The sequence below is a fragment of the Lytechinus pictus genome, chromosome 4 (genome assembly GCF_037042905.1).
Source record: "Lytechinus pictus isolate F3 Inbred chromosome 4, Lp3.0, whole genome shotgun sequence".
Taxonomy (NCBI): Eukaryota; Metazoa; Echinodermata; class Echinoidea; order Temnopleuroida; family Toxopneustidae; genus Lytechinus; species Lytechinus pictus.
This window is the reverse complement of record NC_087248.1, coordinates 21873869-21900020: the sequence shown is the minus strand read 5'-3', so window position 1 is coordinate 21900020 and position 26152 is coordinate 21873869. Positions and strand designations below refer to the sequence as shown.

The window sequence follows — 26152 nt, the reverse complement described above, 5'->3', positions numbered from 1 at the left end:
TTAACGACGGGAGCAGTTGTAGGATCAAAGCCTCGACTGCATTTGTATTATTGGTATGAATGCAGAAAATGGCAGAATCTAACATTTATGATTTGACCTTAGTGGTCTGTTTCACGATGAGTAGCTGCTAAGGGTAAATTGCCAACATGTCCATTCATCACATGATCTACCTTCATTTAGTCTGCCATTCCAACCAATATTTTGTCTAACAACCATTTGGTCCAATAACCACTTCGTCTAATCACCACTTCACCCATGACCATTTTGTCTCATAACCAGTTGGTCTAATACCCATTTTCTTTTCATTCATTTTATTTTTGCCCAATTAACATTTGGTCCAATTAGACTAAATGGCTATTGGACCAACTGGTTATTAGACGAAATGGCAATTAGACTATGTGGATAGTGGAAAAACTGATGGTAGACCAAATGATAAGCTAGTAATTGGATGAATTTGAATTTTATGCTATTAAAGTCTCCCACATTGTCAGAGACTCCCTGAAAGTCTTTTTGGTGGGTTTTTCTCAAATCTTTGGCAATATCTTTTTCCTGCTGTTTTACTATAAACTTTTTGTCTGGGTGAACTTCCCCTCATAATAATGGGTTCAAGGAGTGAAGAAAGAAACATTAAAGGACAAGTCCACCCCAATAAAAAGTTGATTTTGAATAAAAAGAGAAAAATCCAACAAGCATAACACTGAAATTTTCATCAAACTTGGATGTAAAATAAGAAAGTTATGACATTTTAAAGTTTCGCTTAATTTCACAAAAACAGTTATATGCACATCCTGGCTGGTATGCAAATGAGGAGACTGATTACGTCATCCACTCACTATTCCTTTTGTATTTTATTATATGAAATATTCTAATTTTCTCGTCAAGTGATACGACTAATTCCTCCTTGAACATGTGGAATTAGGATTGTTTAATACCAGATAGGTCAGTCAAGTTGATCCTTATTGTCAAATCTATAAAAAATGAAATATTGTATAATTCAAACAATAAAAAACAAAAGAAATAGTGAGTGATGGACATCATCAACTGACTCACCTAGTTGTGCATATCACTGTTTTGTGAAAAATGAGCAAAATTTTAAAAATTTCATAACTTTCTTATTTTACATCCGATTTTGATGAAATTTTCAGCACTATGCTAGTTTGATTTTTCTCTATTTATTCAAGTCAGCATTTTCCTGGGGTGTACTTGACCATTAATGTGGGGAAAGTATGCTTTAATACAGGTCAGTTTAACGACATATTCAAATTTTAAACATTTTTAAATGAAGGTCATTCATGACAAGTTGCCCAACATAGCAACATGCAATGTATGCAACAGAGATTCCAAGGAGTAGCTGTAAAGGAATACCTTGTAATGAAATATCAATGTCCACATTAATTCAAACACATAGAATACCGTCCAAATGTGAAAAGGAAATACACAACAAAGATAACAAGGAGAGCATACAATACTATCTCATACATATTTTATTAACAATAAGGAAGAAATGAAATAAATGAACATAATTGTTTTCATTCACATCATTTTTGTTCTTTATGTAACATCTCTACTAAATATATGAATACGTAATACATATTTCCAGTACAATATCATATTAAAAAAAAAGACCTCAAACTTAAGATTAGGGAGTCCCCCATGAAATCAAGTTGGTTTTAATTACAGACTCCAGCAGTATTAAGTAACCCTCGTATTACCCGTCAACCCTCATATTACCCGTCAACATTAAAGGAGAATGAAACCCTTGAAACCAGCTGAATCCATATCAAAGAGAAAAATCAAAGAAACATATTGTTGAAAGTTTTAGGAAGATTGAATGAATAATAAGAAAGTTATGAGAATTCTAATATTGAGATCACTAATGCCATGTAGATCCTCTCATTGGCAATGCGACCAAGATCTGTGATGTCACACACGTACAACTCCCTCATTGCTTTAGTACTTATTTCACTTATATTCTCACTTTTATAGAATCTATCACAAGGTGAGGTGTTCTCTTTATGAGAGGACAAGTACAGAGGTTTCACAACATTATATCATTGATGAATCGTTTGTCATATGATTAGAATGAGCAAAAAGAGATGTTTTGGGGTATATTTTCAGTGTCCAAAAGGGGAGAGTTGTTCATCTGTGATATCATAGATCTTGGTTGCGTTGCCAATGGGAGGATCTCCATAGCATTAGTGATCTCGACATTCAAATGCTCATAACTCTTCTATTGCTAGTCCTATTTTACTCAAACTTTTGTTGATCTTATTCTTTGATTTTTCTGCTTTCACAAAAGCTAACTTGCTCCAAGAGTTTCATTCTCCTTTAACAATTTGAAATCAAGCATCAACTACTAGCAGAAGAGAGTCTACACCAGATTGCAGATTGTTTGATCGAATCACTGCGTATGTACACTGTACACAAATGCTGATACAACACATTCAGTAACACACATTATTGTACACAAATGTACAGCTGTTGGAGTCCAGCTAGTTGGGCTTACTAATTAAATCTTTAAAGGGGAATCCAACCCAATTAAAAACTTGTTTTTATAAGAAAAAGAAAAATCAGACAAGTCGATATGTGAAAGTTTGAACAATATTGGACAAACAACAAGAAAGTTATGAATTTTTAAAAGTTGTAAATATTGGTAATCACTATACCCATGGAGACTTCAAAGTGGCCACATATGGGATGTCATAGTGATGTAAGGCAAGGACTACTCTTCCATGTACTCCAATACATATTATGGCTAAAATGTGATTTTTTCCAAAAGTTTTATTTCAAATTATATTTTTCTTTCATGAGGACATAAAACAATATACTACCTGGGTTATATTTAGATTACTGCCCCAGGGGAATGGGTACTTAGGAGAAAACCACAAATCCCTGATAATAAAGTACATGGCCTATGGAAAAGTTGTCCTTGCCCCTTGTCATAATTTACTTACCCAGTTGCCAATTTGAAATCTACATAGTATTAGTGATCTAAATTTTAAAGCAGCTATAACTTTCTTATTGCTTGTCCGATTTCTTTCAAACTTTCACCACTCTGTTTAATTTATTTTTCTCCTTCCCAACACAACATTTGATGGCCAAGGCTGGATTCCCCTTTAATGTAAAAATAAAGATTGACTTCAAGCTTTAACCCTATCTACATATATATAATCTAGGCCGGGGTATTTTGGGAGTTCATATGGCCAGGGGAGGGGAGATCTTGGCCGTCGACCGCATGATCGCGCCGAAAATTGGCACGCGGGTTGTCTGGGCCATAATCTACAAAATTGTATAGTAATTTATTTCATGCAAATTGCTTTTAAGTGATAATGCTAATTCATGCGTAATTAGTATGCGAAATCATACTTTTTCCTTTAACTCCCTAAATAAAGCTCCAAATGTTCTAATTTTTGGTATAGAAACTCTTTGTGGTGCTCTTAGCAAGTGTACATGATCAAAATTGCGATATCAAATCATTTTCTTATGTATTATATTGTTTTTTGCAATTTCTTATGTTTCTTTGTTTTTTTACCTTTTGTTTTTCATTGTTTTTTCAATGAAATTTGTTGGGGACTCTTCTGAGATCATAAAAAGCATAAAATAAATACATTCAGACCAGTAAAACTAAAAATAACCATACATTTATGATTTTTGGTTGAAAACACAATTTGCATTGACTTTGTACACAAAATCACGTTTTTGAGCAATTTTTGGTCTGACATGAACTTACATAATGTTGCGTAATTTCGGAACCACGTACCTGGGTGACGCAAAATTGGTCTCAAAAGTTACGCAAGACTTCAAAGTAAAAAGTCAGCGAGCGGCGCGGTCAATAAATTTCGCGCGGCGAAAATATTGCGCGAATCGTTGAGGGGGGAGGCCTCCGAGGCCCCCCCCCCCTCGGCCTAGATAGGGTTAATAGTAATCTGGTGAGACATTTGATCTCCTTTCTGGGTTCGTGTCATGTCAGATTATTAGCTTGCAAAATGTTTAGACTGCCAGATTGAATGTAATTGGAATCTCCATTTGATAGAAGTAGCACCATATCGAAACTTATATAATCTAAAGATAAGTATACAAAGACTAGAGTATAAGGTTGCCAATGACCTGTTACAAATATACTGTAAATTTGTACATTTTCAATATCTCAGAATAACTGATAGCAGGGGAGCATTCAATGAAAGCACTTGTCGAATGTTTATCCGACAAGTCCCGTTTAATCTGACATTTTCCATGGGAAATGTGCTTCTCGGCCAATCAGAATCAAAGAAAGGTGGCAGATTTGACGTCTTGTCAGATGAAAAATGTTTGATGAAGTGCTCCCCTCGTCTTGTCCAGGAAAGATGCATAACAAAATGATGACAAATTCATGGAATCGAATATGTGGGTCTGAAGAGAAATCTTTACACAAAATACTCTGCTCACCCGACTTAGATTACGTTGGAATGCCAGAAGTCCATCATCAAATTGTATACGGAAAAGAGCATTGTTGAAATAGACACATCCACACAAAATCTTGGATGCAATGAAATTTCTTTTTGAGCACAGTATGGATTATGGAGTTTGGGCGATAATGGATCATGTTTGGGCATCATGTGGATAAACGGGAAGCAATATAATATGGCAAATTTATTTAAACTAGAATTCTAAAATCAAAATAACAATGAACTGTATATAATTGTATTGAAGAGTTTTTCTTTAAAAACAGTGTATAGAAACAAATATGAACACAATGATCAGTGAATAAATAATGTACTTCAGCCAAATTCAATGGGATAGGAAGGGGGACCTTAAAAACACAAAGTGATTATGTATGTCACGTATGTTGCTGACAAATACCTTGTATCTCAAATGTAGTAAGAAATGACTACCAGTAAATTTATACATCAAATCCCAATCAGGGATTATGAAAAGGTAGCTTAAACTGGAAATAAAAATGATGCTTTAGTGTAACAATCTCAAACACACGTATCAAAATTCCATTTGATCTATGAATAGGTTTGGACCTTCAACCATTGATGGATAAAGTAACGTCAGAAGTTGAGTATAGTGCGGTGAAGAAAGATATTTTTCGGATCTTAAAATAATGCTTGAAATAATCCCTTCATATAATATGCTTATAATGCTTGACTGTATCACACACGTCACTTGTGTTTCACTTAACAGCAAAGACAGCGCTGCAAGGCTACTTGTACATGGAGGAAGGATACCTTGATGAATTCCGATGGTATTCTTGCATTCTTGCAATGAATCATTGTCCATTATTTCTTCATCGGTCAGTGGATGGTCAATCTGTCCCAAAATATTTCTGACCAAAGTGGACTGGTGGAACCGGGTCCTTTTCCGATGACAAGACGGTGATGTTTGGAAATTCCTTGATCACAGTCTCTACACCTGCAGGCAAATATGAAATGGACCACAACAAAATGGAAGGATCCAAATAGTTTAAAGATTGAAACGTAAACAAACTCCACATAGGGCAATCTCATAAAGTATTTACCCGACCCTTATAACTTATAATCAGGACCTATAATGATTTATCTCTGCATTGGATATCATATAAAGAGGAGTTTTGCTCTCAAATTAGCATGGCTTCAGTAGGTCTTGAAGTGAAGTTAATTGAGAAAATGGGGATTGGGCATACAGAAGTTTGATTTTTTTTTTGTCATAGATTTGCCCTTTAAACTCATGGAATCTTCATTTCAAACTTTTACAAAGGGGGTCAATAATGTATTAAAAAAAGTTGTCAAGTAGATGAGAAATGAAAAAAAAAATAGTTTCTTTGACACCATTTTGGGGGGACTGCTTGGAAGTTTCACTGAGATTACTCGGTTTGAACCTCAAACTTCAAACCTTGTTTACTATTCCTTGAAGCTCTTACATTCAATCAAAATATTTCTGTGGTTAGGTATTGTTGATCAATTTTGACAAATTATTTCAAAGCTTAGGAATGTGCTTTTTCAAACTTGACGAAAAATTCAAAAATCATTTCAGGTGACTTGTTCTTGGTTTTGGGGTGGAGGGTCATAAATAAGTGACATTTGAGCTGTTGAGTTTTAAATGTTTGCTAATCATGCAAAAAAAAAGAAGAAAAAAAAAGGATATTAAAGGACAAGTCCACCTCAACAAAAAGTTGATTTGAATAAATCCAACAAAAATAACACTGAAAATTGTATCAAAATCGGATGTAAAATAAGAAGGTTATATTTTAAAGTTTTGCTTAATTTCACAAAACAGTTATATGCACATCCTGGTCGGTATGCAAATGAGGAGACTGATGACGTCATCCACTCACTATTTCTTTTGTAGTTTATTACATGAAATATTCTAATTTTCTCCTCATTGACAAGTGAAACAAAGACTAATTCCTCCCTGAACATGTAGAATTAGCATTGTTTTATACTATATGGTTCAGTCAAGTTGGTCCTTATTGTCAAATCTCTAAAAAATGAAATATTGTATAGTTCAAAGTTCAAACAATAAAAAACAAAAGAAATAGTGAGTGATGGACATCATTGACTGACTCATTTGCATGTAACTGAGTTGTGCATATCACTGTTTGGTGAAAAATATGCGAAACTTTAAAATGCCATAACTTTCTTATTTTACATCCGATTTTGATGAAATTTTCAGCGTTATGCTAGTTTGATTTTTCTCCATTTATTCAAATCAACAATTTTCTGGGGTGGACTTGACCTTTAAGCTATTCTTACCATGTGGAGTACAGAAGAGAGTGAGAAGAAGAATATTTTTGTCATCAACACCATGTTCTTGGAGGACCCTTACTGCTTGTATCACAGTGTTTCCTGAGTCTAGTTGAAGAGAATCGAACAAATTTAAGTCAAGAAATTACTCTTGGCACAACAGCGTCTTCAATTCTTCATACAAATTCAAAATAATATGTTATAATAGCAATGAAAAATATAAAGGCCAGTGACCTTTTTCATGAAACTTATTATCAAATGTTATAATTTTAGTGGGATCCCTGTGCAAAAACAATGACTGGCTATTGACAAGTTACCTTAGTATGTTGGCATTTATTTTTAACTGCATAATTATCTCATGATTGTGACGTTCATTTTCATGAAATAATGATTCTGTGAAATTTGCTAAATGCTTAAGGAAAAGAAAGAAAAAAAAACACACAGGAATTCCAAAACCAAATATCCCATCCCAAGATCTTAAACAATTCAAATTTTCGAACACATGCAATAAGAAAACTATATTAGTGAAGGTTAGGTGTCAAAGTTGAAAGCTATAAGCTTGTGATTTATAGGCTCCAAATAAATAGGAAATAAAGATTCTGAATGTAGGTATACAATGGAGAAATGGATTGCACAGACTTACTAAGTATAGGGTACATGAGAAGCACTCTTCGTCTACTAATATCGGGTGGAAACTTGGCATAGTACACCTTGGCCTCGTCCGTTTCTTCATTTGTTTTGATCAGAATCTTGCCGATTCGTATCGACCTGCAACAGTCTCGCAGACCGTGTTCCATGGCCTCGCCTATGAAGCACAAAGACAATAGAGGAAGGAGGAAAAAAATAAAAATTCATTTAGTGACCTACCATTGTCAGCAAACACTATCAAATGCAACAACTGAAATTCATGCTCTATACCTAGTAATGAATACAATGCTTGTCACTGGTAAACCGTTTGATAACTTTTAATTATTCTAAACATTATAAACAAGATTTCTGATACAGTGTATAATAAAATAGTCATATAATTGTATGAATATTAATCTGTAACGTTAAAGGGTAGGATTTGTTTTCTTAATGTTATCTACTTCACCAGGAAAAAATCTGTTTTCAGGGGAAATGGAGAAAGTGAAGAGAATTAAGATACAAAGAGATAACAAGAAATTTAGAAGAAATGAAAAAAAAATAGAAAGAAAAGAGAAAGGGGAAAATTAAAACAAAGGGGATCTCACCACTTCTCATAATGCTGACGCCACAATTTCCATGAAGAAACTCCACTCCATCAAAGGGTTCATCTGTCGGTGTGATCACTTCACATGTCTTGTAAGGTAGCTGGTTCAAGCCCTCCTCAACAACCAATCGGATCTAAGAACATATTTCAAAAATCATAAATATATATAACATAGTATCAATGATAATGAAAATTGATAACGAGAACAGGTACTACTATTATCACAACAGAAAACTCAGACACTAATTGATAAAATATAAATGATAAACTAAATAAAGGAAGTTTTCAGTGAGAACTAATTTTACATCTATAGGCAGAGAAATACTGAACTAGAAAACAAGACTTGGTACAATTAGGTAAACATGAAATCAATATAAACACTATTATTTTCTAAAAGTGTTTTTAAAGAGATACATGGATCTTACCAGCCTGTTTGCATAGAATACAAAGTCTCCTCTTGAAGTTGTCCTGAAAGAAAACAAAACAGAGTTAAAAAAGAAAGAGTAGAATTACATGTTGAATAATGACCGAGACCTAGATCTACTACTGTACAAGTAGAAAAAGACCTCCTCCATTAATTGGAACCACAGTTCATGAAAATGAAATAAGCAAAGATCAAATGAAAATATGAAACAGAACATCATCATCATCATCATCATCGTTGTACGGAAGAAGTATGTAGTCCTGTAGTGCTTCCGATCATTCCTTCGAAGTTTCTTAAACTGGTCTTTAAAACAACTAAACGTGTGTGGAGGGCAGATATTTATGGGAGAAACAGCCCCAAAAACCTAGACTAGAGTCATGAGTAAAGAAAACATACATTCATGAATTGAAAAACAAGTCCTTGACTCCTCTCAAGTAAGTAAGTAAATGTTTTTAATGAATGAAAATGTACAAATTTATGAGAATTTTGTTGTTCCAAACAATATCCAGAAGCAGCATCAATAGACAATAGGGATATCAACAACACTTAACAATAACATTAACAACAACATTACATAGACTTGTAAATCTATAAAAACAATGCAATATTAGACTTTTACACCAAGGATTAGGCTTTTGAGTTTTCATTAAAAAAATTATTGACTCTGCATTTATTTTAATGTCATCAGAAGAAAAAATAATCCCAAACTTAACTTGACTAACGTTAGCCCTGATCAGGTTTTTCAATCATCAAATGATCAATGTTAAAAATGTTTAGAGCAGGTAACTTTAGAGGGACAAATGACAGCCAGGGACCTGGGAAGCGGGGGTGCTGGGGGTGCTGAAGCACCCCCAGAAATTATCCTGGGGGTGCTGCGTGTATTATTTTCCATAGGCAGCACCCCCACGAAATCAGGTTCCCCCTGTATTTTTTTAAATATGTTATAATGTACATAATTATCACATCCGACAACCGCAAATCATTTACATAGTCTTTCACATATTCCAATAACATCCCTCCTATAACGCGACTCAATCAAGCTCCAGCGGGGCAGCGCTCAGATACAGACGTGGTCGCGCGATAGCAGGGATGGACATGGGGTGGTTGGACTTGAAACTTCCAGGTTTTTTGTCGAATCAAGTGAGCGCGCGCCCGACCGCCCGTGTATTGTATACAAAAATTACAAGTCAGACAATAGAAATCAAATTTTACAGTCTTTTTCGCCCTGCCCCATGGCCCTACGGGCTGGGAAGCGGGGGTGCTGCGTGTGTTATTTTCCATAGGCAGCGCACCTCCTGGAAATCTAGTGGTAGGTATGATAAATGACAGAAATGTAATGAAAATGAACGACGTTTTGTAGAACCCCACCCCCCCCCCCACTTCAAAATTTTCCGACACATTGAAATAGTGTTTAAATGCACCCTCTTTCAGATCGGAATATCAAATATTTTCTGCTCGCGCTTCGCGCTCGCATTATTCATTTTTATAATAAAAAAATGTATTTAGAATGCCCAGATACTAGGTCTAACTCTAAACACGCGCACGCATGTTTATTCAGATACGCAGCTTTATTTGGGGGGGGGGGGGTACTCCGGGCTGAAAATATTTATATCAAATACATTTTATCAAAATAAATAAATTTTATCAAAATCTGATAACGATTAGTTAAGTTATTTAATTCTAAAGTTTAGCAATATAACAAGTTGGGAATAATGCTAATCTTTAAAATGCAATAACTGTGATATTCCTTGTCTGATTTTTAACAAATCTTTATTCTTATGTTGTTCGTCTGAATTTTCTTTACCTGTGAAAATCATTTTACATTCAGTGTAGAGTTTCAGATCAGAATATCAAAATTTTTCTGCTCGCGCTTCGCGCTCACATTATTAATTTAAGAATATATCCAAATACCCATCATTTTCTTGATTTACGAAACATGAATAGAATGTCCCGTTTTCAGGTCTGAAATCTCAATTTTGTTTCCGCTCGTACTTCGCGCTCGCATCAATTGTATAGTTTTATACCTATCCTCATCATGATTAGAAAAGTACTTAGAATCTCTCGTTTTTTGGTCTGAAATCTCAATTTTGCTTACGCTCGCGCTTCGCATCAATTGTATATATACCTACCCTGTTCATAATTAAAAAACGTGCTTAGAATGTCCAGTATTTAGGTCGGAATGTCAAAATTTTCAGCTCGCGCTTCGCGCGCATTATTTGATTGTTAATATATGTATCGTCTTCATGGGTAACTGCAAACAGTCCTTATAACACGTCCCTTTCGATCAGGCCAGAGCTTATATAAAAAATATCTGCTCGCGCTGATCGCGCTCACAATTATTATTTGTTACATACGCATCTTGGACCACAAACATTGCTCAAAATGTTCAATTTTCAGGACAAAATACATGAAATTTCCACAAAAAATAGCTCGCGCTCGAATTATCTAAGTATATATTTATGACTTATGTTCTTTTATAAGAAGAAAGCTAATATTATAAGTGACTGATATGTATATTTATATATATATATATACATGTATGTGTGTGTGTGTGTATGTGAGGGTGTGTGTGTGTTATGTGTGTGTGTGTGTAATTATGGAAAACAAAAATTGTGTCTGCCCCCCCCCCCCCCCACCTTGAGAAGATATTGCAGCACCCCCACTGAAAAAATCGTTCCCAGGTCCCTGATGACAGCTTGACTTGGCTTTAGCTAGTATTAGTAATGAGTAATATACTAAAATAGTTAGGGCATGATGACTGTCTTAAGACGTGTCGAGGTCCCCGGGGCAAGGGCATGATGTTAGCTCTAGTCTAGAAGACTAATGTTAGGGCCTACAGTCATGACAGTTATATTATGTGAAGTTGAACGTGTAAGATGTCTCCATTTCCTAAATTAGACTCACTTATCTCTGATGAGTGTTTGCAGTTCATGAATTTGGTTGTTCAATTTTAAAATCTTGAGTTGACATCCATACTCTGGTTCCTCAATGCTGTTTGATCCAACAGAACTGTCACTTTTGTCAGACTTGTCTTCTCCCATTGTCTTACTTAAGCAGTTAAGCTAGTCTAGTCTGGACGGTTCAACAGTTAGTCCAAGTCGAACAAACCTCGAGTCAAGGCTCAATGAGGCGCGGCGAGCACGTGCTCTTTGTTTTGATTTTGTGATCTGTGTTCCCACGTATTCAATTCGACGTAAGTTCTATCAAAAGAGATGCAGCACCTACTTTGAAGCACTTTAGGAAGATAAATTCTCGGATAAAAGTAAATTCTGAAGTATCCAGATGTTTAATCTTGTTGTTAGCTTCGAAACATATGCAAAAATGAGTAAATTTCACCAAAAATTACGGTTAAAAATCGACAAATTTAATCGCAAGAGTTTCTCGGGCCCGCGAGCGCGGCCGTTCAAAGTTTCAGATCACACTGTGACAAAATTCAACGCAGAGGGCTGCAAAGTTCATCATGAAAATCGCGATGGCGGAGAGCATGGGAAGTATCCTTTCTCACGTAAGTTTTCAGAGATATTTAGTCTTTTAATTTCGTCTTGTGCGTACGTTGAAGAATATATTTTCGTTCAAGTTATTGATATTACAATCATGTTAACATTTTCCGTCTATAATTTGATCTTTTGTTTGCCCATATCAATAATAATTGATTTTGGCATGACTTGAATTCGTACTCGTACTAGTTTACTTTCGTGCGTTCTGCTGCGCAGCGAGTATTGTAGCATAACATGGCCAAATATAGCCGGGTCGTTATGGCGAGACGTTCCTCTCCAGCTCCGCTGCTTGAGCTTTAGTTTGACCACGGTCGGGCAAGCACGATTGCATAACGGTAAATCTCGATTCTCGCATGCACTTTGATTTAAACGTAAAATATCTTTCTGACAGTATGTATATTAGAGAACTAAATTATTAAATAAAACCAATTAAAGGGGTTTAAAAAAAATCATGATATATTTTGTCATGAAAAAAACTTTGCATATTTTGGCATTTTTGCAAAATTTTGCATTGATTTACTTAGTTATGGAAGACAAGTTCTAGTCATTTTGAGGAGAAAGAGAGGAAAGGTAAAAGAAGAATGAGATGTATGAAAAAAGAGGAATTAGGAGAAGAACAAGATGATATAAAGAGAGAACCCAGCTCGGGAAAATGAACTATGAAGATTAAACTGTAAGATAAAGAATTTGAATAGGAACCGAAAGAGGGGAAAATAGGAGGGAAAAAATAAATTATGTGAAAATAAAGAGAAGAACATGAGAATGTGAGAAAGATAGGATGACAATGAGGCCTATCCTACGTCTACACAACCGGGAGAGGAGGACAATAATATTGATTGAGGAATCAATTTGATGAAGGAAATAAGACTTAACAGGACTAGAAAAGGAAAAGGACAAGGGGAGGATGAGGAGGAAAATTAACAAAACAAAACAAAAATGGGGAGAAAATGAAGAAAAAAAAGAACAGGACATGCAAAAGAGAAGGAAAAGTAAGGAATACAGAGAGAAGAACTGAAAGGGAGAGAAAGAGGACACAAGAAAGGGGATGAAGGGATGGTACTATTGAAGAAAGAATTGGAGGAGGATTGGAAGAAAGGAAGGAAGAGGAAATAGAACAAACAAAGGAGGGGAAGACATATAAAAAAGTATTGATGTGATTAGACTTGGCCTTTGCTACATCTTTAGTAAACACCATCTCAAGCCTTGCAACTCACACTAAATCAATGCATTGGTTATGTTGTTTAATTCCTATCCCTAGCTATCTCTTCTCCCCCTTTTCATAAAGGACTCTTAACCTGAGCCCTGGAATCAGTGGAATACCATGATGCATATTTTGCTCATTCTAAAGGCCACCGCACGCCTTACGACTGTTCGCGATCCGATTTTGGAACAAATCGCATTTTGCTCATTTTCTGAAAATGTGAATGGAACATATCATTTTATTTGAGATTAAAATTAATCGAAAGAATACTAATATAACCATTTTGAAAGATTGCAAGCCTTTCTTTTGGAGTAAAGGCCAATTTAGTTTCAAATCTTAGCCAATCATACGACTGCTATGACGTCATTACGACTAGATATTAAATTCGCTTTTATTCTAAGAAGGATGATAGCATAGTCACAGATTTGATCATAGGTATTCGTACGATGATTTAGAACTTTACACAGTAAGATATTCCAAGTTTCAATATTAGCATCAAATTCTACTACATTTTATTCTGAAATCGGGTCGCAGACCAATCGTAAGGTGTGCGGTCGCCTTAAGCAATTACACCTTTTTTTTTTTACCAGAATCATCTGGCACATATTCTTTTTATTTTTCTGTACAAGCATTTTGAGATTCTTACCACAACTGATATTTATTTCACCGACCACAAAACTTGCCATTCTCATGCAGCTTTCAAAGAGCACCAACCAACAGACGAGCGAATCAATGGAAATGGAAGAGACTGGAGATACAACATCGCTGGAGTCCAGCTCAGTGGAGCTGCTGACCAGTGAAGATCCATCCAGTGAGAGGGACGTCCCGGAGCTACCGCGGGAGGAGAGTGTGGACAATCTATCAGAGAACTTTGCAGATGCCTTAACCACTCAGGAAGGTTAGATTTGATCAAGGGGGTGAGGGGCCGGGGGGGGGGGTTGCATTAAGGGATATGACTGATATTTACAATTGATTTTAATTTTTGTACATGGATTGCCATAGACTTGAAGTTACACTGAATTGTGCAATCTTTGATGGTATCTTTATGTTACAGGTCCTCGATTTTATTAAATTAATTTGGTTGTATTTGGTCAATTAACCCACCCCCCCCCCCCCCTCACTGTCCAAGGCAGGGGCATGTATCATGTTATTTGAATGCATGCTTCAAATGGGTCAATTGATTAGGATCTTTGCAATTTTGCAATGACCTTTCTTTTGTGTTGATGATTCATCATGATGCACCATATGATATGCCTTTTGTTATATATTTGAATTATATTTCATTTACCCTTGAAACAATTATTCCTCAAACAATTACTGCTTATGAAGTATATTATATAATGATGGATTTAAAAGTGTGCTAAATATTTTTTTGAGACTGAGAGTTGATAATACATTTTGCAATAGGCACTAACCCCTACGTTCCTAGGCTCCTCCACTTTTTCCATATATCAGGGGCAGGGGGATATGATTTTTTCTCGTAGTGGGGAAAGGAAGAAAAAGGGGGGGGGGGAAGAGGAGCAAACAAATAAAGGTTTTGTAACTCTATGTGCTGTTATTCAATTGAGAATAAACTGGCAAAATACCCTGGTACCACCCCTGGAGTTCCTGTAATATCCATTCTCTTGTTCAATCAGAGCCAGTAATTGAGGAGATTGTCAGCAAGGAGAGTCCACCTGTTGAATCCATCCTGGTGCCGTCTGAACCGGTTCAATCCAGTCAACAAGTGAATGGTGATCTTCAAGGCAAGGAAGACGCGGAGACCAGTACAGAAGAGGTGTTGTCAGAAGGAGCGGAGACTGCCACCTTGGTTGTAGCTGAAGAGAAGGCATCCAAGGAATCCAAGAAGGAAGGAAAGAAAGTCAAGAAAGGCAAGTGTGAGCTAGAATTGGTCCTCATGATCTTTTAACCACATGGCTCTCATTAATCACATACCAACTGGTGTGATACTATCACTGATAGAACCATAAAGGCAAACTTGCATAACAAAACTTTCTATCTGTCACATATGATCACCCAAGTTGAAGCATTATTTTAGACAAGGTTATGTGGAAAATGAATTACTTCTTCTTTCTAAGATGAACTTCTCTGAAGTAGAACAGATTTATGTGGTCCCAAAAGATTTGTTCTTTGATTTAAAAAGTAAAAATTTGATGTATATAAAATAGATCATTTGGTTTAAGACGAATTGGCATAAGCTGCAGATTTTTGTTCTATATATTTATTTATTAATATGAAAACGTTGCCTCCTATTTCTTAGGCAAAGATGCTGAGCACATGAGCCGTGCCATCATGCAAGCTTTGAATGGACTAGAAACACCTGAGGATAAAATAGCTGCCTTATGTAAAAAATATGCAGAGCTGGTAAGTTTAGATACAGAACTTTACAATCCATTGTATTAAAGTGATAACAGATTTTACAGGACTAAATTGAAAGAGAATATATACTTGTATCATTTTTGCCTTAATGAAGCATTTTCAGATACTGTCAATGTTTAAATGGACTCCATGACCTGGCTTGTCTTCCCATTTTTATAAATTTATATTGTACTAAATTCACCCTAAATAATTGTCATTAATTTGTTTACTATGGCAATTTGTTAATTTTTCACAAACATGGCACATGATGAATTGCAATTTTTTTTCAATCTGGTAAATTTGTGTCTCTACAGCAATTCATGAAATTCTCAAAATTTAAACCTCTTAATAATAGAAGCAATGGTGATCCAATGTAAGTCACATGATTTAATCTTTCACAAAACTTTATTCTGGTTATGATAAAACTCTTCCTTGAATTGATAAAATAATTTTGTTTCATTTAGCTTGGTGAGCACAAGTCCCTTCAGAGGGAAAGCAAGACACAGACCAAGCAACTTTCTCAGATCCAACGAGAAAGAGACCACCTCCAGAGTGAACATGGGAGGGCACTCCTGGCCAAGAGCAAGCTGGAGAGTCTTTGCAGGGAACTCCAGAGGCACAATAAGACTATCAAGGTAAGCAGATCCAACAAGTTACTACTGAATTCAATCAGTTCAAACTGGTGATGGTGAAATTTAAATCTCCAGAGCGAGCATGGCAGGGCACTCCTGGCTATGAGCATGTTGGAGAGTCTTTGCGGCGAACACCATGTGTGTAAAATGTCTACCAACATATTCCAACTGGTTACAACTGCTTCAAAGCAGTTTAAACTGGTTTGTTTGAAGTCTCCAGAGTGAGCATAGCAGAGCACTCCTGGCCAAGAGCAAGCCAGAGAGTCTGTGCAGGGAACTCCAGAGGCACAATAAGACTATCAGGGTAAGCAGATCCCACTGGTTACAACTGATTCAAGCAGTTTAAACTGGTTTGTTAAAAGTCGCAAGAATGAACACGGGAGAGCACTCCCGTGTTTTCCTGTTTATTCATGGAAAATATGACTACCAAGCTGCCAATATTCTATTTCTCTGATTTCTTTATGATTATGAAAATCTCCCCCATCTATTTTTGATAAATTTACTGAAGTTTGAATATTATGTTTGGTAACTTTGTCTTTCATCATGTGTGTAAGATTCTCTCTTTAGATTTACCAGTCATTGGTGTAAATATTAATTTGGTTTCTTTCTTTTATAGGACGAGAGTCTTCAGAGAGCCCGAGAGGAAGATGAGAAGAGGAAAGAGGTTTCCAATAAGTTCCAGGTAGGTTTGAGGTTTATAAGAATGATGGTGCACTCTTACTTTGGTCAAGTTGGTTGTTAGATAAACAAACACTTGCAGCATGTAACCCTTTGTCAGTGGAGTGTAACTTACCTGTCTCGCAATGGTCCAAACCCCGCTCGCTGAGTTTTTTCAACAAGTTCCTGGTGGGTTTCAGATTTCTAAGTATGATTGTACACTCCTACTTTGTTAAAGTTGGTTGTTAGATAAATAAATATTTGCACCATGTACTGTGGTTGTCTGTCTGATAAAAATTATTTCATCCTTTATCAATCACAAAAAGGTCTAATTATTTGGCAAATTTGTACTGCGCTTTTTTTAGAATGGTCTGTATCATGGAAAGCTGGAGACCACAGTATAGGATCACTTTTCATTGCTGAAATGGAGATGATCATGGGATGAATCTTACTAGGTGTTGAGCTACAATGTATCAATATGATTGGATGTTTGTAAACTCACATTAGGTGTTGGACTAATCCAGATTGGACCTTGGTGTTTGGAAGTTCCCTTTCCCAAAGCTAACATAGAGGGCACATGTCTCCCAATCTCCAATCAGCGCCAATGAAGATGAGTGGATTGGCGCTGATTAGAGATTGAGAGACATGTGCCCTCTATGTTAGCTTTGGGAAAATGAACTTCCAAACACCAAGGTCCAATCTGGACTAGTGTTAGACCTACGGTAGAGCAGACACTGCTAATGACTTGTATGAATAGTCAAAAGTACTGTAAGCAATTCTATTATATGCACCTATGTAGCATTTCCTTTTATTTACAAAACAGTACTCATGAATATTTTTTTCTTCTATTTTTTGCAGCAAACAATCAATGAGATTACAACACAAATGCAGGATAATCACACCAGGAATATCAAGCTAAAAGAAGAAAACATTGAGCTCGCATCCAAACTTAAGAATCTCGTTGAACAATATGAGAGGAGAGAAGAGGTGGGTACACTTTATTATAAAATGTGACTTGCCACCTTAAAATGAATGAATGAAGGAAGGAAGGAAGGAATGAATGAATAAGCAACAAGTGGATTATCTTATCAACTTCAAATTTATTATTTTCCTCTTTTTTGCCTCCTTCCTCAGCACATAGAGAAGTTATTCAAGCATAAAGACCTCGAATCACAGCTCTATGATGCCAAATTACAACAATCAAATCTAGCATTGGCAGAAGAGAAAGAAAGGAATAAACGAGAAATTGAACTGGTAAGTAGCAGTTATGAAATTTAGTTTTGTAATTCTTTTGAATGATGAAATACAGAAATGTACTTATCATTATAGTTGCACTGCTTTTCAGATATATGGATCATATTCAACTCAATTTAATTAAATTTCTTAATTTTCAGATGTTGTAATATAAAATGTGGGAAGGTTGAAATGGGTAACACCTCAAGAAGCCTATGCTTGTCAAGCGGGTGCTCAGAACTTACCCAGATCTTCGGACATATAAAGCTTCAATTTTCGTACAATAGGTAACATACAATCATTAAAAATTGAAATAACTGCATAACAGGACATGCATTCTTACATCAGGGTATGTGTATTGTGTTGAACATATTTGATAATCTTCACATTTGTTGATGTTAATGATTTCTCTTTATTTCATCCCTCCAGTTGTTGACAGAATCGGTAGATTCAAAAAGAAGGTTGGAAATGTATACAAAACAAGAAGCACAGTTGAAAGCTCAGGTGAGGTTCACATTTATTTGACTTGGACCCTGTTACATAAAAGATGCATTCAATTGCACAAATTAGCTTAACAGGAAGTTTTGGTGAATCATGTAAAGTAAAAAAATTGATTGCTATAGTCATACCACTTTACTCTTCACCTGCGATACCTCAGTCGGTAGAGTGGGGTTTTGGATTCCAATGACCTGGGCTCGATTCTCACTTGGTGTGCTAGTGCCCTTTGGTAATGCATTAATCATCATTACCAGTTCCCTCGGAGAAGACTTAAAGCCGTCGGTCCTGTGGTTGCTTGCTTATAAGCATTCATGCTTTCTTAGCAGTCACGTAAAAAAATCTCTGTTTACCATTTCTATGCTGGCCGGCCTTATATGATTTTTTTTCTTCAAATTATATCGGTTATTTATGTACGATAAATCAGGAAATACTATTTCGTGGGAGGGATGGGGGGTGTCATAAAAAGTGTTTCACAGTATGCACGTGTATTTAACACACATTCTCTTGATGTGAGCACTGAAGTGGGTACCTATAGGTAAATAACATTTATTAATCATATTGTTATTGCCATCTCTTGTGTGATTATTTGTTTTTAATGTACTTCGCCATCTGGCCAGATTTGTCACATAAGTGCCATAAAATGCAACGGCAAAAAGATGTGTCTTACATAACCAATTTCCAAGTAGATGTTGGTGGAATGCCCAGAGGCCATTTCTTGCAACTCTCCAGTCTTGTTTCTTGTTGTTGTCAAGGTAACTCTTTTGCATCAATGTTGAATAAATAAATATGTCATCTCTTTTGTCTCTCAGTTGGCAGTATATACCGAGAAGTTTGAAGAATTCCAGAGTACATTAACAAAGAGCAATGAGGTCTTCCAGACGTTTAAACAGGAAATGGACAAGGTAAGGAAATATGCATGGTGTGTTAAGATCGTCTATGAATTTTACCTGTGGTAGTGATCATAATATAAGTTGGAATTGAAGCCAACAATAATGTGTGTGTCAAGTTGAGTGCGTTTTAAAACTTGTATTGGGTGAGCGTTTGTAGCATGGAATGACAAAGTTGTGTGACCTTTTCCATTTTGACATACCGTAAGTAACAGACTATAAACCGCACCCGTGGATTAACCGCACCCCCAACTTTGGACTAAAAAAAAAAAATAATAATAAAATCCTTCTCACATTTACATGCATATTTGAGGTACAAAGAAACAAAAACTAAGTTAAAGATTTCAAAGTATCCAAAGAGATTACCGGTATGCGGAAATTTGCTGTTCTTGATCAATTCATCAACAAATGTTAGCAAGAAAGAAAGGTCCCGGCAATATTGGCCACTTACACACTCACTCACCTCACAGTCACAGTGCACACACGTAGCACTGCCGTTCTTGTACATTGCAAACTACGATAGGCCTACCGTACCAGTACATCTTATCAAATTATGATCTGTGTCTTTCCTGGCGTAAGAGGAAGAAACATTCACATTTCTTGCATCACAACCTCACGATCACTTTCAGAATTTGTCTAGCATTCGATGTCTTAGCATGAATTTTGGATACGGGATTACAGGAAGGTTCAAGAAACAAAGAAATTGGCATTTTTTCCAGTTGTTTTTACGGCTTCGTGCCGTCTCTCATGCGTGGTGTACATGGTATCTTATGAAAAACAAACGGGGAAAGAAAAAATAAGCTGGCGCGAAACGGGACTTTGGAGGGGAGGGGTTAAAATGAATAGCGCCAGCTTAAGTCGCACTATAACCACAATACAACGCAAGCTAGCTTAGCTCACTCAACTCTCGCTCAGCTGTGACAAAATATTACCGAGTATGCTTGGCGTCTCTTTGAACTTAGCCAGGGAACTTCGCTGCTTTAAATCGAGAATAAAGTCGAAATTAGTGTCATGAAGGTGGGTGCGCTTGTTATGGACAATATTTGATTAAGATCATAATAATCACTTCTCATTACCCGCGGCTCATACCCCTCTAAACGTCATTGCCCTGGGCGGCTACGCCCGGCCACTCGAAGTGTTGTGAACTGGCAGACGTCTTACGTGTTCGGGAGGGGTTACGACGGCTGACTCATACCCGTTACCGTGGATAGACAGCACCCCCGACTTTTGCGGTTAATAGACCGTTACTTACTGTAACTTGATTTCAAAAGATTTTTTGAAGGGGAAAGGAATTGTTTTTTTTCCTTGATACCAGCTCTATAAGCAATGTATTCTTTTACTTGATCGTTCTTTTTTTTTGCCAGTGCAATAGAAAGTCTGCATGCCATCACATTGGGGTTATAAGAAATACACTCCTAATATAGTAAAACTTGGAAAATGTGGGGTATCTCAGTACACAAAATGCCAAACAATTATTTATAACTTACAAACAGCCCCAAGATAAATCTAAAAATGTAATACTGATTTCTGCTTTTCTCGCTTGACAGATGACAAAGAAAATCAAGAAACTGGAGAAAGAGACAAACCTATGGAGAGGTCGATGGGAAACCAGTAATAAATCACTCATGACAATGGTGGAAGAGGTAAGACTCGTCTTGGTTTATTCTAGTTGAACAGAGCTGCAGATTAGTAGGATTGTATTTAGTAGGATTTTTAAGGGGAAAGTGACATTAAATAGGATTTTTCCTTGTGAAAATGATGATTTTGGTATGTTTTTCAAAATTTTATAGATAAATAGGATTTTAGGCTTGAAAATAGGATTAAAAAAAAAAAGCATAGGATTTTTTCAAAGTTAAGGTTGGCAGCTCTGGTCAAAATGTTTGATCATTTGGGCTGCTTTTATGAAGGTTCAAGGTTCAACATCCACTAAGAAACCAGTAATAAATCACTCATGACAATGGCTGAAGAGGGAAGACTATAGTTGGTTTATTCTAGTTGAGTGGATTGGTCATGATGACTGCTATTATGAAGGTCCGAGGTTCAATGTCCAATAAGAAACAAAAAATGAATCACTTATGATAATGGTCATAGAGGTAAGAATAATATTGGTTTGTTTTAGTCGATGGGTTTGATCATTAGGGCAGTTTTTATGAAGGTCCAAGGTTCGATGCCCACTAAGAAACCAGAAATAAATCACTCATGATAACAGTCATAGAGGAAAGTCTAATGTTGGTTTATTTTAGCCAAGTGGTTTGATAATTTTGGCTGTTTTTATGAAGATCCAAGGTTCAATGGCCACTAGGAAACCAAAAATAAATTACTGATTATAATAGCCGAAGAGGTACATGTATGACTCATCTTAGTGGTTTATAGTAAGGTGGTTTTTTTCATTGGGACAGGCTTCTAGTATCTCTTGTGACAATGGTAGAAAATATAAGATTTTCATCTTGGCTTCTTCATTTTAAGTTGATAGATCATTGCTATGGGCTTTTATGAAGGTTTGAAGGTCCATATGTATATCGATCTCAGCTAGGCAAATAGGGTGGTATTCTGATAACATGTGGTTTATTTAAACCTGGGTTAAGTTAGAGGTCGTTCTCATTACGCTTTCTAAAGCTAGTTTACTGGAAACCGATTCAGGAGACCAGTTTGGAAGATCGCTTTGCTAGCGTTCCCTCTTGATCACACGAAAGTGTTTTTCAAAATCACTTCACGTGAAGCGATCTTGTTGCTATGGAAATGCTCTCAGTTGGGTGACACGTTTCGCACGAAATTTGAAACCGCAGCGTAGGCATTCTACACCTGTCGTGTGGAGTAGTGCGCTCAAAATGTGCGGAGATCGCTTCCCGAAGAACGGTTGTGTCCTCACGCTAAAACGAGTTTAACGAGGCAAAGCGATTTTGAAAACTACATCCCGGGGTGGTTTTCTGAACAGGTTGAAAGATCGCTTCAACCGTTCTCACTGCACGTTAAACTTGTTTCCACTAAACTAGTTTCCAGTAAACTAGGTTGAGGTATTGAGAACGGTGTCTTAGATCACATTTTTATGGAGTGCCAGTTATCAACTCATTCACCAATTTAAAAATAATTATTCTTATCCAACTGCAAAAAAATATTGTGAATTTGACAGAATTAATTGATAAATTATAATTGCCTTGAATACTGAAGAAATATCATGAAGCCCACCATTCCATAGAAGCAAGGTTTAAAACTCTAGTTTAGACTAGGGTTTAACCTGAGTTTAATGATCAGAATATGTAGAGTGGAATCCCAATATATATTTGGTAGGTCATCAGATTTCATCGCTTTCAGCTATTCAGTAGAAAAAAAGAAAAAAAACTCAGATGAAAGCCCATGAAATTAAATTGGAAATTTAAGCTTATTTTGATGTTTTTATGTTGTAGTTTATTATTTCATTTTGTCAAAGGCAGTCGTTATTGTCATAATTTTTGGGGTTTTTTTTACAGAAAGGGCGGCACGAGAAGGAGCTGTTAGATAGGAAGATCAAGATCAATAGACTAGAGAATCTATGTCGAGCTTTACAAGCTGAGAGGAATGCTCTAATAGGCAAAGCAAGATCATCACAAGGTACTTAGGCATATTCCTGGGGGGGTGTTTCACAAAGATTTATGTATGACTTAGGCTCACACTTAAATACCGAGTTGCGTACGGTATGAAAGGCTTGACCGCATTGGTCAGATCGTGTCATGAGGACGCGCACTACTGTGTATCTATCAATAAGATCGCGCGTTGCATATCATGTACGCGTCAGCATTTAAGTGCGACTTAAGTCATACTTAAGTCTTTGTGAAACACCCCCCAGATTGTTTTTGCCTTAAAACAGTTATTTTGTCTTCCAAAATCTAACTCAGATAATTTGCTTGTCTGAAATATAATGTTTCTTCATACTGTCAAAATTTCAAGATTTAAAGGTGAATAAAAAACAAGAAACAGGAATTTTTTACACCAGTTTTTCAGACTGCTTAAAAGTTCCACCAAGATTGCACAGCATGCACGTCCCATGCTTGAGTGAATGGTAAAGTTCAAACTGTGTTTTCTCCTCATTCTTAGACGCTCTCACTGCAAATTTTCTACACTCGATCAAGTACTTGTGTAGGTTACTGTTATCAATTTTTGATCAAGCTTTGAGTATGCTTTTTCAAACCAAAATCTCACAAATCCATTTTGGGGGACTTATTGGTTGGGCTTTGGGCTGGAGGGTATGATTTATTAATAGGATGTACGGTACCTCTTTGTATAGATGCTTCTCAATCCTCGCCTTCATCAGACCTGGTCACAGAACTCAGCTCAGCCCAAGAACCAACCTGCAACGGGGAAATAATCTCTAACCTCCAGCCCGAGACGAAACCCGCCTCCGATCCGACAGACAGTAGCCCTTCAGGGGATAGCAGCGCTGCAGCGAGTGCGGATGGAGGGAATGAGGACGACGGAGGGAGAGGTGAAGGAGGAAATGGAAAGGAGGAGGAGCAGAACGAAGCAGCTGGAGTGGAGGAGGGGGATGGAGAGAAGGGAAAGGAGGATGGTGAGAAGAAAGATTGTGTAGAGAAGAATGATAAAGCAATGGAAGAAGCAAATGGTGGAGGGAGCGAGGATACCAAAGTCGAATTGCCTGTGTCATCAGAAGCATAGGATATACCGTTGCACAACCATAAGATCCCTGAGGGGCACTTTTATCAACAATGTCAGCACTGAATAGATTGTCATGTCAGCTCTGACAGTTGCAGTCAAACCCTTAATTTTGATTGGCTGAGAAGCACCAGTCTCCGACTGTTGCTATGGTATCTGTCAGAGAAAGACATCATGTCGGTGCTGGCAAGGTTCATGAAATACTCCCCCGTTTCATAAAACTTGTTATCAAAAGCTGCTGTTACAAGCAACTGAGATTATAGTATCTCATTGGCTGGTATCAGATTTGTCAGAGAGATTTCACATTGTTTATCGATAACATGTTTTTTTGTGAAACCGGGCCAAGGGATGCAAGTTGAGTTCTCTGAAAATCAACTTACCATCTTTATCCTCTGCATCTCCCTTGAAGAAAATAAATTCCAATATCATGTTTTCATAAATCACTGAAATGATTTATTGTGTGAGTACCTTTGGCTTAACACACGAAGCCTTGATTCCACTTTTCATCTATTTTCCATTATTTTTTCCTCTTGCATGGTTTGATATTGAAATGGAAGCTGCCTAGGATTAGTGTTTTGACAAAGAACAATACATATATGTGGTTTAACCATTAGAAACTTAGCATTTTGAGAAAATGTAAGGCAAAGGAAACCTAATTTGAAATTTGTTAGTGTGTGATTTCTTTTTACCCATTCAAAGCTAGTTTCATTCAAAATCGACCATTCAAAGCTCATTTCTGAGTTCACGTTTAAGCAGTCAAAACAGGTGAGTAATAGGATCTATTTCAAGCATCACTCAAAAACTCACATTTTTCGCCAGACATTTGGACATACATAGCTTGGTTGTAGAAATCGGCACCTTTGAATCTGTTATGGCATCATGCTTGAATTGATTGTGTGAAACGTCGTCGTCATCAACAGCAGGTGGAATATAACAGGAAATGACAGAACTATTAAAGGGGAAGTCCACCCTGACAAAAAGTTTATTGTAAAAATAGCAGAAAAAATGATAAAAAATATTGCCGAAGGTTTGAGAAAAATTCATCAAATAGTTAAAAAGTTATTAGAATTCCAATTATTTGATTTGTGACGTCATATGCGAGCAGCATTCCTACATAGCGAATGGTAAAAAATCAATGAAATGTCATTTTTTCACTTTACTTTTTGTATATCAATAGACAAATCATTTCACACCCGATCTTGAATAAAAAACAAAAATAAGTCATCAGGAACCATGCAAAATTTGAAATTCATGCATTTTATATTACATAACACATGGGGCAGCTGCTCGTCTATGACGTCACAAATCCAAAACTTTGAACTCTAATAACTTTCTTACTCTTTAACGGATTTTCATCAAATCTTCACCAATATTTTTTACTATTTTTTCTGCTATTTTTACAACAAAGTTTTCTTCAGGGTGAACTTCCCCTTTAAACATGCTTGTCTGATGGCAATTAATTCAGTGAGAGAGAAAGAGTTTATATTGGAAAAGTATGGTCTCTCAATTCAGCTTTCAAATTTCAAGGTTGGGTCAATGCAATATTGTCATCTTTATAAGGTGGTTGTCCACATTACTCAGTCCCTCAGAGAGGACATTAAACCTCTGGTCATCTGGTTGCTTACCTACAAGCATTCAAGTTTCTAAGCAGTCTGGATATGGGGGGGGGGGTAAAACACTAAACCTTGAATTTGCTAAACCGCTTTCATTTATGTCTGGGGAGTTTAACATAAAAGGATACAGTTGATATTGACAATTGATTGTAACTTTATGTTCATGGTTAGCCATAGAGGTACAGTTACACTTAATTGTAAAATTGATTGTATCTTTTATGTTATAGGGTGCTGGAAGGAGAAAATTTGAAAGTTCGTGAAATGAGGGTCATTGATTCTTGATATTTCTCGTGTTGATTTTCAGTGGTATATCATCTTAACATGAGAAAGAACTGTAGGAGTAGGCCCTTTTTTCTGTAGGATTATGGTAAAAGACAGTAATGCAAACTTAAAATCGTTCAAACATGATTATGGTTTGTATCAGGCTGCTTATTCTAAAGTTAATCTCAATGAAGCATTTTTTATAATTCTCTGCAGCCAGTTGTGAAGAATACGTCCCTAGAGTGCAGTGGTTTCACAGTTCACCGTGTATTCTTCCATGGGCATATGTTGGTCGTGAAAAGGACCGCC

The 26152-nt window shown here is 36.5% G+C and overlaps 2 protein-coding genes across 3 annotated transcripts; one reads left to right on the top strand and one right to left on the bottom strand.

The window, feature by feature from the left end:
* Positions 1-1466: 1466 nt before the first annotated feature.
* Positions 1467-11787, bottom strand: LOC129258817 (uracil phosphoribosyltransferase homolog). 2 transcript variants are annotated; one of them, XR_010293405.1, is made up of 7 exons: positions 11264-11787; positions 8361-8403; positions 7937-8069; positions 7348-7509; positions 6714-6812; positions 2210-5394; positions 1467-1873 (listed from the first exon to the last, which is right to left on the bottom strand). XR_010293405.1 is itself a non-coding variant. In XM_054897054.2 (6 exons), exons 1-6 carry the CDS (start codon positions 11398-11400, stop codon positions 5288-5290), a joined length of 681 nt encoding a protein of 226 aa, XP_054753029.1. In that variant the 5' UTR covers positions 11401-11787; the 3' UTR covers positions 1467-5287. The 2 variants fall into 2 exon arrangements, 1 of the variants encoding a protein (XP_054753029.1); XM_054897054.2 differs by having other exon boundaries at positions 1467-5394.
* Positions 11778-25378, top strand: LOC129258821 (alpha-taxilin-like). Its single transcript, XM_064098635.1, has 13 exons — positions 11778-11864; positions 13754-13955; positions 14695-14928; positions 15318-15421; positions 15880-16050; positions 16664-16729; positions 17563-17691; positions 17839-17958; positions 18367-18441; positions 19245-19337; positions 20870-20965; positions 22790-22910; positions 23584-25378. The coding sequence occupies exons 1-13, from the start codon at positions 11820-11822 to the stop codon at positions 23970-23972; spliced, it is 1845 nt and encodes a 614-aa protein (XP_063954705.1). The 5' UTR covers positions 11778-11819; the 3' UTR covers positions 23973-25378.
* The last annotated feature ends 774 nt before the right edge of the window (positions 25379-26152 follow it).